The 17,390-nt window shown below is 37.2% G+C and overlaps 1 protein-coding gene across 1 annotated transcript in view; it reads right to left on the bottom strand.

Annotated features, from left to right (window-relative positions):
• pex6 (peroxisomal biogenesis factor 6) overlaps positions 1–17,390 on the bottom strand; it is a 52,622-nt gene that overhangs the window by 13,236 nt on the left and 21,996 nt on the right. The window contains exons 8-14 of the mRNA XM_056448123.1: positions 15,140–15,251; positions 12,502–12,704; positions 11,007–11,193; positions 10,308–10,384; positions 7,758–7,890; positions 5,836–6,041; positions 284–345 (exon numbers count right to left, since the gene is read on the bottom strand). Coding sequence (XP_056304098.1) covers positions 284–345; positions 5,836–6,041; positions 7,758–7,890; positions 10,308–10,384; positions 11,007–11,193; positions 12,502–12,704; positions 15,140–15,251 — 980 coding nt within the window. The remainder of the gene's footprint in view (positions 1–283; positions 346–5,835; positions 6,042–7,757; positions 7,891–10,307; positions 10,385–11,006; positions 11,194–12,501; positions 12,705–15,139; positions 15,252–17,390) is intronic.

Raw genomic sequence — 17,390 nt, 5'->3', positions numbered from 1 at the left:
TATTGTGTAACAGTGGTTTGTTCTGTAAACAATCCAAAACAAATATTGCTTAAAGGGCCATGAACCGGCCCAAAGTCAGCTTTATTTTCAATTCTGCCACATGACGTACAGATTATTGAAATTATGTTACTCTCAGACTCTGGGTGCATACAGATACTACAAAACTGGAGAAGACTAGTATAAAATACACATTTAAATACTGATAATTATAGTAAATTTGAAAAAGGTTACAAAAAAATACTACAAACATACAAATAATGAGGTTTATTTCATCAGCTCTTACCCTGTCTGATGTTCTCTTCACTCTGACCAACATACATGTTGATGAGTTCGGGACCCTTCACACTGAAAACAAACACGACACAATGAGATTTTTATTTCATATCTCTAAACATTTATAGTAGATTGCGATATGAACCCAAATTCATCAGATGGCTCAAAAGAAAAACTCTATTGGGAAAGAATTGATCATATTAGACAGATTTGGGATGATTTAGAAGCTGCATAAAATATAACTAACATGCATAGTCAAATCAACAGACAAAATAATGTATCTAAATCTACTGATTCTACTATAATCTAACTACTATATAGACTACAGCAGGGGTGTCCAAACTCGGTCCTGGAGGGCCGGTGTCCTTCAGATTTTAGCTCCAACTTGCCTCAACACACCTGCACGGATGTTTCTAGAAAGCCTAGTAAGTGCTTGATTAGCTAGGTGTGTCTGATTGGGGTTGGAACTAAACTTTGCAGGACACCGGCCCTCCAGGACCAAGCTTGGACATGCCTGGACTACAGTGTATAAATAATTAAACCTAATTCATCTTTATTGAAGCTGTAACCCTTATTATTTCTTGAGCCTGCGTGGTTTAAGCTCTTATGAAATGTTCAAACCTTAAACAGTGTGTGACTCACAGGGGGGGTTTGAGCCCATAACTAACGCTTCATCCCCCTAAAGGACATCAAATCAAGATTTCTGTGTGGTCAACCCTTTAATAGTGAGCACTAGTTTACTCTGATCTAGATCCTAAATGATAATTGTAATAATTAAAATAACAGATAATATAAAATGTACATTTGACCACCCCTATAATGGTTTATACCATTGTGAGTGTGTGATCTAGCCCAGCAGGCTATGCAGGAAAAAAAGTGTTTAAAAGACACTATATAAGACACTTTTCTTGTAAAATAAGTGTTTGTATCTACAATTAATCTTAAATTTATTTAATTAAAGTAAAATTTGAAGCATATTTTGTATTTTAAAAAACTCCTGTGCTTAAACAATAAACCAATAAGTGCAATCTCTCATGGTCATCCATTTATTGGTGCAGGAATGCAAACTTGTTATTGTTAATGACAGTCAATGTATAATTCACACCCTGCTTAAAAACAAAGCCAATTATAGCTTTTTCACACAGTACAGATGAAATCAAAGCCAATCATGTTCATTTTCTCAGCTCACATTTCTAGTTTAGTGGTGAACAATTCATCTGTGTGTCATTAAGAAAACAAATAGTTTGCTCTTGTGATCTTTAATGTAAATCTGAAAATGCACTTCCTGTTTGTTTTCAGTTATTAGGTGCATTCGGCTTGAACCATGGTTGCAGCCGGTGATCAAAGAGATTAGCCGAGCGCAGGCGGGGGCGGAGTTGAAAACGGAGCCGTCGAGCCGGACACTCCGGGGCTGAAAGTTGCCGCAGACATGATGACCAAACACATGGCGTCATCACTTATTTATTTATTTATTGCAAGAATAAAAGATTTAGAGTACAAATAAAACAGAATACAGTCTCTAAAAACTACAGTTATTTTTTAAACAAAAAGGGAATTAGGAATTAAATATTCAACAAACACATAAGAGAAAAAAGGGGAAACGAAAGGGTAAAATATACATAAAAACGAATAGGCCTATTAAATACAAAGCAATAAGCACAAATTCTAGGAGTTTAAACATCACTATTGGCTAATACTTCTTGTTTGAATATGCTTAAAAGGGGTTTCCATTTATAGATATAAAACTTTCCAATATATATTAATTTAAAATCCAAAACAAGGGGTTTTGATTAAGTCTTAAACAATGATTAAGATTATTTTGGATAATGAAAGCATTTTTTTAAAAGCACTTTAATTCAAAAAGATTGAACAAAAGGACATTCCTAAAATAAGTGAGCTACACTTTAGAAGTTTCCCAGAAAGAGCAGGTATATCAATGTCACTTTTAAAACTTGTGCATAAGCGACTAGACAGGGAAAAAATATATATATTTTATAATCATATAAATAATTTTTTTATAAAATAGTTAACTTAATTTGTTAAGAAACCTTTAGAGTGTCAGGATCATTGATGACATACCTGTCAACCCTCCCGTTTTTCCCAGGATTCTCCCGTATTTTACAGTTCTATCCCGCTATCATCCCGTATTTCTCCCGTATTTCAGTCTTTCTCTGAAGGATGGCAAATAAACATTAAAGAGCCGATCCTCCCTATTCGCAACTCATACCGCCGAACCACCAGGGGCCGCCCCTTGCTTTTAAATGCGAGTCTGTTCTGTGCTTTCGCTTTGTGTAGGCGTGAAAACACTTTGAAATGAATATAAAAACTGCGGGATTCCCGTTCCTTTTCATTACAGGTGCCGTCTCCCCTTCATATGCAATCCTCAAAACAGTCATATAGCAATGCGTGACAGTCAGCTGACGCGCTCCATAGTGATAAATAGACACTGCTTCCCAAATGGATTCTGTACACGCGATTTGAAACGGAGTGAAAGTCTGGGTTTTGGCTGCATGTTTAAACAGAGATATACACATAAGTAATATTAATAATAATAATAATAATAATAATAATAATATCTAAAAATGTCGATCTTGGTGGGTTTTTATCAAACGTCACAACTAATTTTGTCCTAAATGAGCACAAAAAGTTAGGAAGGCAATCGAATGCTTTCATTATAATGTTAGATCTGAGCATTTTTAAAGTGACACCTCTGTTATTTAATGTAATGAAAATAAAAAAAAAACATACAGTGAAGAAACGGCTAATGAGATTTCATTTTAATAAGCTGAACTGTTTGCTAATGTATTTGCTGTTTATGTATACTATTTAAATAATAAATAATAATAAAACATATTACTGTTCATTTAACTGTTTATTTACAATGAAACAGCTCCAAATGAACATATTTAGTCATTTGGGGGGTTAAAGCGGGGGGTTCCTTATTTTGGTGGGCATATCCCTTATTTTCACATCCCAATGTTGACAGGTATGTGATGATAATTATTTTATTACAAGTCTGCAAGACTTTGAGTTAATATTTAGGTTATTTAATAAAATATATAATTTAAATCGTTTATGGAGCTGAATGCTGTAAATGGTCTGTATTGACCTTATTCTTCAATGCGGAAGTGCGCGCGTTTTAGCGATTGTTTTGGAACTTCCGATTCAGCTGCCTATGGGAGATATGACTAGGAATAATAAACGGCAGAAAACGGTCAAACTACTTACTCTACAAACAAGTGTTTGCATGACAATACAGACAAAATAGAATAATATAATAAGAAAATATCAGTTTGCAACACTGAGCAGCAAAACGAGCTGTTTTTAAGGTTTAAAAATGAATGGAAGTGAATGAGACCGAAAGTCTTGAGCCAAAATGATTCAAATGGCTGCGCCAACTCGTACGCGGAGAATAAGGTGAATAAATAAGGCTGAATAAACCTGCCAACAATCTAGCCTTTATAAACAAATTATTCAACAAAAGATGATACTGCTGTAAAATATTTGTAGTCTAAACCATGATATATACAATACAGAGATGGCATAATAATGTAATTGTTTGTTTTGAATTTTTTGAATCGGAAGTTGTCCAATAATAAACCCGAAACACACGTGGTTGCTGTCATGCGGTGAACTCAGCCAACCGTGTAATATCGGAGTCGTCATCGCAGCTCCTGCAGTCGCTCTTCAGATGCTGCACCGGCTGAATCAATCGTCTGATCTCGGAGCGCTTTTGCGGTACTTTGATGCCACACGTGACAGTCATGTGGCGTTCGCGCTGCATCAATCCAGTCAAAATGCACAATCGGTCTGCGCAGCGCTGCATGGAATCAAACGCACCTAAATTCTCAGATTAGGTCAGTCTGAGGTATTGGGCGTGGCTAACAGACTTAACCACGCCCCCTCCAGCTGTCAGTTGACAACAAACAGAAATGGTGAGGAGAAGGAGTCTGTTAGGCTGTAATAACTCTTTACCCTTTCCCCCATCTTTCTAAACAAAACGCCTACTTTACAACAGCCAATCAGCTCACAGTAGAAAAAAACAAGCCACGCCCACTATTTTCTCATTTAATATTCAGCCTCTCTGAGTCACAATATGAAAAACAAAAGCTGGCAGCTTCTGGTTCATGCAGACTTTAAAGGACTTTGCAAGGACTCCATATGTTCTGAACTGTGACTCAAACACACGACAGTAAATACATTTACATGGACACCAATAATTCAAATTTTAAGACAATACCCTGATTTCAACCATGAGTCAACCATGTAAACCATACTTGATTAATTTAATCCGATTTATAATTAAATAACAGAACTAAACAGAAATCGAATTGAGACATGTGGAGAATGCCGATTTATTGAAGTATATCGCATTATTGCAGTGCAGTACAGACATGTAAACACCTTAATCAAACTATCACCGTCGTGCAGGACTTTTCGCCGCGTTTTGCGACAGGATAGTTCTCACACACACACACACGGCTGTTTGACGCTCTTTGCACCTACCGAGTCAGTGAAGACCACAGACACCTGCTTCGTGAAATGCGGCGTTTTTTTTTTTCTTCCATTTGGCATGCGGTATGAATTTACATTAAAACAACACTCTTCCTGCAGTTCATAGTTGCATCCAATGTCTCGTTTGTCATGGGGGCATGCATGATATGTTCCCGAATGAATGTATAAGTGCCAAACTGCAGTTAAAGTCGACAAATTAAAAATAAAACATCTGAAATTATATGAAACTCCGGAGGAAATGCGGATAGCGTGGTGACGCGATGACGTTAATCGAATTATGAGCTATAACACGTAAAACGGGATCATGAAAGGAACATTAAAAAAGCAACTCGCATAAACACCTTAATCATGTTATTGTCTTAATTAGATTAAGGCAAATTATTTGATTACTGATGTCCATGTAAACATACTGACTGGTATTCCTGTGATGCGATTGCGGATGTTGATGCTGAAATAAAAATACTGCGCAATCCTGCCTCACTCATTCTCTGACCTACAGATGAAGGCAGAACTATTTGCCCTCCTGTGATTTTTTTTTGTTCTTCAAATATTTCCTAAATGATGTTTAACAGATTCATGAAATTTTCACAGTATTTCCTGTAATATTTTTTCTTCTGGAGAAAGTCTTATTTCTTTTATTTCAGCAGGAATAAAAGCAGTTTTTAATCGTTTTAAACCCATTTTAAGGTCAAAATTATTAGCCCCCTTAAGCAATATTTGTTTTGGATTGTCTACAGTAATAACCACTGCTATACGATGACTTGCCTAATTACCCTAACTTTAACCTAATTAACCTAGTTAAGCCTTTAAATGTCGCTTAAAGCTGTATAGAAGTGTCTTGAAAAATATCTAGTCAATTATTATTTACTGTCATCATGACAAAAAGAAATCAATCAGTTATTAGAGAGGAGTTATTAAAACTATTATGATTAGAAACGTGTTAAACAAAATCTGCCCTCTGTTTAACAGAAATTGGGGAAAAATATTCAGGGGGGCTAATAATTCTGACTTCAACAGTATGAAACTCAAACGTTAGGCAGGAGTCACCTGAGGAAGGTCATGGTGCACTCAGTGGCCACAGCTTTGGCCAGCAGGGTTTTCCCAGTGCCTGGCGGCCCGTAAAGCAGCAGTCCGGAGCGCCGCAGGCCCAGCGACAGCAGTTCCGGATGCTCCAGGGGAAGCTGAATGGTGTCCAGGATCTCCTTCTTCACCTGCTGGAGACCGCCGATGTCCTGCCAGCTCACGGCCGGGATCTAACAGAAGAGCACACAGCATCATCCATTAAATCAACATTTACTCTTCCTATTTTAATTACTATATAGCAGTGCTTGTTATAAATGGTGAATCTGTGCACTTCACTATTTTATAAAAATTAATTTGGTCTCATAATCAATATTTAAATACTATCCTTTACTTCCTGCTCACGTGGAATTTCTTTAGGGTGGAGCGATCAGTCATTTAGGGTGGAGCTATTTGTCATTTAGGGCAGGTCTATTAGTAATTTAGGGCGGGTCTATCAGTCATTTAGGGTGGAGCTATCTGTCATTTAAGGTAGAGCTATCAGTCATTTAGGACGGGGCTATCAGTCATTTAGGACAGGGCTATCAGTCATTTAGGGCGGGGCTATCAGTCATTTAGGGCGGGGCTATCAGTCATTTAGGACGGGGCTATCAGTCATTTAGGCTGGAGCTATCAGTCATTTAGGGCGGGTCTATCACTCATTTAGGCCAGAGCTATCAATCATTTAGAGCGGAGCTATCATTAATTTAGGGTGAAGCTATCAGTCATTTATAGTGGGGCTATCAGTTATTTAGGGAAGAGCTATCAGTCATTTAGGGTTGAGCTATCATCAATTTAGGGTGGAGCTATCAGTCATTTAGGGCGGGGTTATCAGTCATTTAGGGCGGGGTTATCAGTCATTTAGGGCAGGTCAATTAGTCATTTAGGGTGGGGATTTCTGTCATTTAAGGTGGAGCTATCAGTCATTTAGGGCGGGGTTATCAGTCATTTAGGGCAGGGCTATCAGTCATTTAGGGTGGGTTTATCACTCATTTAGGGCAGAGCTATCAGTCATTTAGGGTGGAGCTATCAGTCATTAAGGGTGGGGCTAAGAAACAGAAGATGTCTAAATGAATTTAATAAACACTGAAAGTGTTTTACTGACTATATGTAAATGAATATATTTCACATTTAATATATACATTTTTTAATATTTATTTCTTTTTCAACAATGTAAAATTATAGTGTATAGCCATAGTGTATGTGTGTGATTGAGTGTGTATGGGTGTTTCCCAGTGATGGGTTGCAGCTGGAAGGGCATCCGCTGCATAAAACACATGCTGGATAAGTTGGTGGTTCATTCTGCTGTGGCGTCCCCAGATTAATAAAGGCACTAAGCCGAAAAGAAAATGAATGATTCTCAATGTCAAGAAATGCTTCTAAATCATCACATTTATGCACATCTCAGTTTTGTGTGGTGTGGCATTATTTAGCCGACTCTGATTTTGTTTGATTTGGTCTTTCTGGTGTTTCCCGCTGTCAATGGAGCGGTCTGGCGAAATGACAAAGAAAGCTGATAATCAAAGACAAAGAATGCACATAATCGGTACCTGAGGTCATCATTGTCATAGTAGTTTATGATGTTGTTTTGCTGTGACAGAAAGTAATCTCTCTAGTGTCTGACATGCCCCGCCCCTTCTTCTCATTTGCTGTTCATTTAATATGCTTGAGCTCAACCGCTCTCACTGGCAGAGCTGTGAGAAAAACTAAACACTATTGGCTGTTTTAAAGGGGAGGAGCTACTCTATGCCCCGCCCTCTCTTCATGTTTTAGTTGAGATTACGCCAAACATCCAATCAATAAACACACATTTTAAAGCACTTGACGGGACCTTTTAGTCCGACTGTTATATTTTGATATATTTGTCTGATTGTTTGTTTTCTGCGTAAATAAAAGCAAGGCAACTGTACTTTAGGTGCTCCAATAGCTTGTGAATGCGCCTCCTGCAGGACGTCCAGCGCTGCGCTGAAGTCCTCAGACGTAACACTGACCCCAGAAACACACAGATCCTCCTCCTCCTGTTCACTCATTGCTTCTGGAAAACTACACACAAACACAACACAAACTTTTCATCCTCACACTACAGAAACCAGAGCACATCACACCTGTCCTCGGGTCTTTACACTGGCTCCCAGTTACATTCAGAATAGATTATAAAGTATTACTACTTGTATATAATTCACTAAGTGGCCTAGGACCTCAATGCATTTTTTAAAAAACATTTTAAGGTCAAAATTATTAGCCCCTTTAAGCCATTAAGCTATTTTTTTTTTGACTACAGAACAAACCATTGTTATACAATAACTTGACTAATTACTCTAACCTGCCTAGTTAACCTAATTAACTAATAGTTAAGTCTTTAAATGTCATTTTAAGCTGTACAGAAGTGTCTTGAAAAATATCTAGTCAAATATTATTTACTGTCATCATGGCAAAGAGAAAATAAATCAGTTATTAGAGATGAGTTATTAAAACTATTATGTTTAGAAATGTGTTAAATAAATCTTCTCTCCGTTAAACAGAAATTGGGGAAAAAAATAAACAGGGGGGCTAATCATTCTGACTTCAACTGTACTTGTGATTGTTTTTATGATCTGATCTTTTTACAAATGGTGATTTTGTAATTTTGTAATATTGTTTTTTGTGAGTTTTATGTGAAACTTCATGTGCTGCCTGCCGTCTTGACCAGGGGTCCGTTCTTCATACGTGGATTACTCAATTAGCTGGATTTGGATATTGACGATTTGACACGATCCAGGATCATACCTGCCAACCCTCCCCTTTTTTCCCGGGAGTCTCCAGTATTTCAGACCCATCTCCCGCCCACCTCGCGTATTGTTCTGTCTCCCGGAAAACTCCCGGAATTCCATCCAACCCCACCTCCTCAACTTTTTGGTTCAGTCCCCATGTGCACCAACACGCAACTATCTTCATACCTGCTCCCCTGTTCGCGTGTACCTTCACCCCAGCTCTTCAGTCTGCGCGCACCTTCCACCCCTCCACCCCCATTCTTCACTTCGTATCGATTAGTTCTTCAAAACTCATCCGAAAGTTGTTGTCATAGCAACAGTTCTGGTAGCTCAAACCTGCTTGGAGGTAGCAGCTTATTTCATATAAACAGGATTAGATTGGGTCTTTTCAAGCAAAGGTAATACTGAAAGTATAAACCGAATTCTGATATTTTCTTACAGTAGTAGTATTATACACTTGGGAAAATTGTAAATATATATATTTTTAACTATATATATATATATATATATATATATATATATATATATATATATATATATATATATATATATATATATATATATATATATATATATATATATTTTTTTTTTTTTTAACTATATATATATATATATATATATATATATATATATACACATACATATATATATACATATATACACATATATATACATATATATATACATATTTATATATATATATATACATATTTATATATATATATATATATATATATATATATATATATATATATATATATATATATATATATATATATATATATATATATTTATATACACATATACATATACATATACATATATATATATATTTTTTTTTTTTTTTTTTAAGTTTTTTTTTTTTTTAAGTTTTTTTTTTTTTTAAGTACAAAGACTGCCACCTGGTGGTTCAAGAAGAAAATTTATTGATATTAACTTTTTACAAACGCGTACATGCACAATATTCGACTTTTTTTAAAAAAGGATAATTTATGCAGTCATGCACGTGTTTTGACTGCTAATACGGCAGTGATTGACACCTTTACCGATATCAAAAAGCTTTTTTGAAGCAAAATTATTTTATACAGTTATTCCCTACGCCGATTAAAAAAAAACTTGAGTAGGCCTAGGCTACTATAATAAAGAAAATCTTCTATAAATATAAAATTAAATACATTGATATGCATTGAAATACATGATGAATACTCTTGACACATGAAAGTGTAAAGCCTGCAGCTCACAACAAATGTGGAAAGTTATTGTGTGTCATCATAACAAACCGTTTACTACGAATTTTATGTAATTTTGCTCACATTGATAATTGAATATTAATCAGATGATGTCATTACACTGCTGTGCCGTCAGCCAATCGTTGCATTGCTGATCATGATTATGTGGATCGATGGATCTGTCCTTCATAACGCACACAGCGATCTCAGATCAGTTCATCCAGACATTTTAATCTGATTTACAAACTTGTTTTGAAGAACCAAATTAGCCAGAGATCAGTTAACAAGATTAACAGATCCAGGATCTGCCAAATCATCTTAGATCATTTAAGCGAGGTATGAAAAACGGACCCCAGTCCTCACTGGAAGAAGAGACAGTGCCGTCTCAATGTGATCTCCTGGGAAATAATAATAATAAAATAGACTTAAAGAGTCTATTTACAGAAGCCAGCGGTGGGAGTAAAGCAGGAAAAACACTTACTACATCTCCACAAGTCTCCTGTGAGCAGCTCTTCCAGCATTGGTCAGAAGTGCGCAAAGATCTCCTAAAACAAATCCCTATAGAAACACACACACACAGACACTTTTTGATTACATATTGTGACAAATGCGAATTATTTTCCATTGTTTATAGTAATAGGCGACGCGGTGGCGCAGTGGGTAGCATGTTCGGCTCACAGCAAGAAGGTTGCAGGTTTGAGCCTCGGCTGGGTCAGTTGGCGTTTCTGTGTGGAGTTTGCATGTTCTCTTCGTGTTTGCGTGGGTTTCCTTCGAGCGCTCCGGTTTCCCCCACGAGTCCAAAGACATGTGGTACAGGTGAATTGGGTAGGCTAAATTGTCCGTAGTGTATGAGTGTGTGTGGATGTTTCCCAGTGATGAGTTGCGGCTGGAAGGGCATCCGCTGTGTAAAAACATACGCTGGATAAGTTGGCGGTTAAATAACCGGTTGGTTTTAGATGGATTGAAATAAATGGATTAATTAAAATGTATCAGACTCTGTGTGTGAGGTGTGTATGTGATGAGTATTTCAGATATGACAATGAAAAAACTGCATACGGACATTTCGGACATCAGTGTGCAAAGACTTTGAAGTCAGAACTGGAAATGACATCACAATTTTAGAGGAAACGAAGCTGAAGTCTGAACATGCACAAATGAAATGATCTGTTAGCGGTCTCACAGTGGTCTGTTTGGCTATCTTGCCCAGATTGACGTCTTTCCCCAACAGCAGGTCCTTGCTGAGGCTGGAGAGCACCGTCCTCCGCTGGTCCTCCGACAGGCACTGCATCGCCACCTGGTGGACAAACGCCGCCATCACATCTGAGGATAACTCATGCTGGCTGCTCACTGACCCAACCACCACCACACTGCAGGACAGAGCAGGGACATTTAAAAGCACAGTTCAACCCAACGTGAACATTTTCTCACCCAAACCATTTCTTTACTCTGTTGAACACAAAAGAAGATATTTTGAAAAATGTTGAAAACCTGTAACCATTAACTTCTATAGTTTTTGTTTTTCCTACAATGGAAGTCGATAGTTACAGGTTTATAGCAAAGTCATTTTATTCGGTGGACATCTTTGAAACGCCTCTCAGGCATTCTGTCTGAATGAGAAACCTCATCAACTTCTCCTACGATTAAATGTCATATTAGGAACTCTCACACTAAGGTGGTCCCAATTCTTTAAGAGTTTCTTTCATCTGTTAAAAACTAAAGAAGATATTTGAAGAATGCTACAGTATTTGTTTTTCCTACTATGGAAGTCTTATGGCAACATGTTTTAAGCATTTTTGCTTAAACTGATTAAGTAAACGAACCACCTGAGGGTGAGTAAACAGTAGGTAAATGCATGCCATGGGCAGCGCGGTGGCGCAGTGTGTGTCTGAATGAGAGTGTGTGGGTGTTTCCCAGTGATGGGTTGCAGCTGGAAGAGCATTCGCTGCGTAAAACATATGCTGGATAAGTTGGCGACTTGGCGGTTCATTCCGCTGTGGTGACCCCTGATTAATAAAGGGGTTCCTTGCATGACGCAAATATGGATCTATATACATTTGTCATAGAAATTAAATAATTCCCTTACCGTGTACCTTTATCCTAAAATCTTTGCAGCACATTTACATTCACAAAAAGCTGCATTACACACTGCATGAAAAGTAATATTGGTAACACAGGTGAGTGGGCTTGACAAACCACCTGAAGAAAACACACTCTATACAATCATTTATTCACTTTCCTTTGGCTTAGTCCCTTATTTATCAGAGGTCGCCACAGTGGAATGAACCGCCACCTATTCCAGCATATGTTTTTTGCAGCAGATGCCCTTTCAGCTGCAACCCAGAATTGGGAAAAACCCATACACTCTCATTCACACACATTTGTACACTACGGTCAATTTAGTTAATTCCTTTATAGTGTTACCCTGTGGGGGAAACCGGAGCACCCGGAGGAAACCCACGCCAACACAAGGAAAATGCAAACTCCACACAGAAATGCCAACTGACCCAGCCGGGACTCGAACCTGCAACCTTCTTGCTGTCAAGTCAGGTCACAGTGCTAACCACTGAGCCACCGTGCCACCCACTAAACGTAATATTCATAAGAAAATGTTTTTCCATTATGTTTTGCCTGTAAGATCTGCGTTTGCATGGACTCTGCAGTTGTTGGCACCTCACCTGGTATGAACAGCTGCAATGAGCTGGCAAAGAGTGGCAGCGACCCTGCAGTCGGTCTCAGCGCCGTCTCGTGACTGGCCGAGCAGCTGCAGGTTTCTTAGCAACAGAAGACACGGGTGATGAAGCTCCGCCCTCTCAAAGACAGACTTGATCTTAGCCTCGCTGGCAGCTGCGGTGTCGGCACACAGAGCCACACAGTCTACCTGCACATACAGCATCTTTAAAAATCTGCTCGTATGATAACTAGTGCAGGGCTAAGATTAATCGCATTCAAAATAAATAAATCAATTAAAAATAAAGTTTGTATTTACATAAGATAAAGTGTTATAAAATATATGTTTCAGAAACATATTTCTAAAGGTGCTGTTGACTTGAAATTTCACTGGATGTTGGTAACAACCAAAGAGATTCATATAGGCAAAGAAAACAAATCTTATTAGTTTACAAATGAAGCTCTGTGTAATAAAATGAAATAACACATGGAAAACATATTAAACACATGAAGAAATGAAGGTGTAAAAAGACATGGAAAGCCTATACAGCAGCTGAAATTACTCAGTAGTTCAGCAACCCTCTGCCCCTCCTCTGTGTAAATAATTATCAGTTGCTTCGGTGCAACAACTACATTAGCAGGAGGATGAAGATGAACCCAGGGTGGATATTTCAGCAAGACAATGAGCCAAAACACAGCCGAGGAAACTCTCAAATGCTTTCAGAGAAAGAAAACCAAGCTGTAGCATGGCCCAGCCAATCACCTTACTTCAATCCAATAGAAAATACAAAGTAAAGCTCAGATTTGATAGACGAGACCCACAGAACTATCAAGATTTTGGCACTCTGTTTAAGTCTGTGAGAAACTCACACCTGAGCAATGCATGTGACTTCATTCATTCCATATGAGGCGTTTAAAAAACCCTAATATATTATGTATCCAATACATTTAGTTCAGCAATTTCTCCTTTTGTCATTCTATTGTTATTACACTTAACTAATATTTAGTTTTGTTTTATTTTTATGTTTGTATCATTTGGGTTTTTACCTAAATCTAGTTCAATCCCACATTAACAACTCTTTGTAAAACATTATTCCCAAGAAAAAGCATGACTTGTTCAATACTTATTTCCCCCACTGTATACGTGTTTACTGTTTAAATTTCTAATGTTAGGGATAAAGTACATCCAGGAAGTTGTTATCTCAGAATAAAGCCTCACAGGTTTATCAGTAGCTTTTGTATAAGACTGAGGGGTTTAAGTTGCAAAAACAACCTCCTGGATGTACTTTATCCCACTTATCACATGGCTACTTGCCGCAGAACTTGAAAATTAAACACAAAACATTGTTCTGTGCAGGGATAGTTTATCAAGTCTTTTTTCAAACGCAAAGCTGACAGAAACGAAAACAGCTGATGGAGTATACACTAACCTGCACATTACTCACACAAGATGGCGCCAAACAGTCGAAAACACAAAGCTGACAGAAACGAAAACAGCTGATGGAGTATACACTAACCTGCACATTATTCAGACACAAGATGGCTCCAAACAGTCAAAAACACAAAGCTGACAGAAATGAAAACAGCTGATGGAGTATACACTAAGCTGCGCATTATTTAGACATAAGATGGCACCAAACAGTTAAAAACACAAAATTGACAGAAATGAAAACAGCTGATGGAGTATACACTAAGCTGCGCATTATTCAGACACAAGATGGCGCCAAACAGTCAAAAACACAAAGCTGACAGAAACTAAAACAGCTGATGGAGTATACACTAACCTGCACATTATTCAGACACAAGATGGCGCCAAACAGTCAAAAACACAAAGCTGAGAGCAATGAAAACACTACACTAACAATACACTAACCGGTTTAAAATGTGTAGCTATTATAAAGTGTTACCGAATAAAGTCGTTTACTTTTTTCTGTTTCGAATTTAACAGAATCTTTAATTGTCATTTATAAGGGATTTATAAAGAATAAATACTCCTCACTTTAGATAAGGTCACAAAACTGGATGAAGTTGAGCTAGTAAAGCATTTATTAACATACAAATTAACTATAATATATAAATGCTGATTTGAATAATTTTTTTCTATCATTTACTTACGCATTCTGAATAATCTTTAAAAACCAGCAACTTAACTGATTTGTAAATGATGCAGTACTCAATTTAGTCATGAAAAAATAATAATTAAAGCATGAAAACACAATCATTAAGCACATTATAGATGTGCTTATAAGCATTTGTATATGTATTTATCAACTGCTTACTAACGTCTGCTAATGTAGAGTTAATGCTTAACAGATAATGAATTCACTATTTGTTAATGCTTAATTAATGATTCATAGCGTGTAGGTATTATAAAGTGTTACCAAAAATCCTCAGCATTGACCCTGCACAAGATGGTTCCATTAGTAAAAAACGCAAAAGCTGAGGGAAACGAAAATGTAGAAATATTTTAGTACAGTACATAAAAGTAGTTAAAAAAATAGCACACCAATAGTTTTGGGTTCTGTGTACTGATGTTCGATAACATGGCAACAAGCTAACCTCTACTAACATTTGTGTCGCATTTAAAGTCAGAGATGTACATGAATGCAGGAAAATCAGACTGAAGAGAACTAAAAGACGGTTCACCTTAATCAGATGCAGATGTAGCCTCCTGCTAACTGCTCTCAGCGTGGTAAATTTACCACTGCCATTTGGACCCATCAGAAGTATCGAACAGCCTCTTTTTAATGTTAAAGTGCTGCAACAAAACAAATGTAAAATTGATGGTTTTTAGTCACATGACCTGCGTGGGTAAAAAAAAAAACAAGGCAAAATGGAGTTTTTTGGTGTCCCATTCTGCTTCAGTATTAAGAATTGTGAAATGTAATGATCTTTGAAACAAACAGGTGTATTCTGTTCAATATGGCCCATTTCCACTGAGTGGTACGGTTCGTGCTTTTATGGCTGTTTCCACTGTCAAAGGGTACCTAAAAGCGAACCATACCGTACCACTTTTTGGTCACCCTTTGCAAAGAGTACCTAGCATGACAGAAGGGTGCCAAAAGGTGGAGCAAGATGCGCAGCTGAACGCTATTGTTTTACAGAGAAACGTCACTTGCAGAAGCAGGAGAATGAAAACAAAGGAAGCACCAATTTTAAAAACACAGCCGAGACATTACACAGTAATAATATATACATATAATAACAAGCCATGGTCGACCTGAGCTCAAACAAACCTTGTCGTCATCTTGATGGACAGCCACAAAGCCGAGAAGAACAAAATCTGCCTTGTCCTGTTATTGTTTAATTTCTCCAGAAAGCTCGCCCCGCGTCTATATTTGAAATAACGAACTTCTTGAGCTGATGATAATAACGTACGCATGATTATTGAAGCGCTTCTGACATCAGATCCTTTCAGAAAGGGACAACCGCGAGAGTGAAGCGCGAAAAAACATAGGAGAAGTCGGAAAAAAACAGCAGCAAATGATGCTTTCAGCAACCTGAATTATGAACAAACTGCCTTATCATCGCCTTTTGGACTATTATGAACTTGGAATGACGGAATTACTCTCTAACAGAGGCTACATGTGCTGGCGAAGTTTACAGACACAGATGAGAGGTTTTCACTGACTATGGGCAATATTTCGTGTTGTTTTTGAACCCAAATAAGGACTAAATGTATGCTGTGTGTAGTTTTTCTGTAAATGGTATCAAATCGGAGACTGTAAGACTCTGTATGTGTTCATATATGTTGCATTTATTTATGTAATTACAGATGTTACAGTAGGTTATTTCACACTATCATTGATCTGCAGTTATAATCAAATTATGTGTATAGAAAGGTTAGTAACGAACATTTATAACACTTATAGTATGTATGTGTATAAAGTCTCTGTTTTGTGAGAAGAGCTTCTCATATGATATGAGAACGACCCGTACAGCTTTACTGTAGACATTTCCTTTAGTAAAAATGATATCGACTGAAACATTCTGTCATATACCACGCCACCAAAAGGGTACGCTTTTGGCAAAGGAAACACAAGCCTGATAAAGGTGACCTGTAAAGTACCGTACTGTACCTCTCAGTGGAAACGGGCCATTATTTACAAGGGAACAAACCTTTTGGATATACAGTAGAGCTGCACGGTTAATCGAAAAAGATCGCGATCTCAATTCGACCCCCTAGACGATCTTAATCCAGCAGATGTAAATACTTAATGATAGACGCGCGCGCGACTACTTTAGTGAACAGAACCTGCTTAGGCTGTGAATAACAGGTAATAAAGTTGTAAATAACATTACGTTTGTGGCACTGAGTGATCATTTGGGAGCCGTGCGAGACGTATTAAACGCACTTAGCAGTAAAAATGAAAACGAAAGCGCTAACATCATTTAAATAATCGTGTCGCATTTTAGAGTTATGATTACGACAAGCATTTAATATGTTTTCTTTCATAGCGAACAGTGTTGTGCATGAGAATAAATGTTTAACAGTGTCAGTATAACTACTCTAGCCAATATAATGTTGAATATAATGCAAGAGGGAATCTGGTAATGACAATGTCTGATTTTACCAATAGAAAAAAAATGGTCTTATAATGTTGTCAATGACAGATTGCAAGCATGTCTGAAACATAAAATTCAACATCAGACCAACAGTAGACCTACACATAATATTATTATTGTTGCTTTACCATATGTTTGAGAAATAACAATAATATTAGTCTACTTATATTAACCTTTATTTGACATCTACAGAATCGTGAGGAAATCGCAATCTTGATTTTAGACAGCGAAAAAAAAAAATAAATAAAATAAACAAATAAATAAAAATAATTAAAAAAAATCGTGCAGCTCTAATATACAGCTATTTTAAATAATTATGATTAAGAATATG

The sequence above is a fragment of the Danio aesculapii genome, chromosome 22, assembly GCF_903798145.1.
Source record: "Danio aesculapii chromosome 22, fDanAes4.1, whole genome shotgun sequence".
Taxonomy (NCBI): Eukaryota; Metazoa; Chordata; class Actinopteri; order Cypriniformes; family Danionidae; genus Danio; species Danio aesculapii.
The sequence above is the reverse complement of the archived record's forward strand: the minus strand, read 5'-3'. Positions and strand labels throughout refer to the sequence as shown.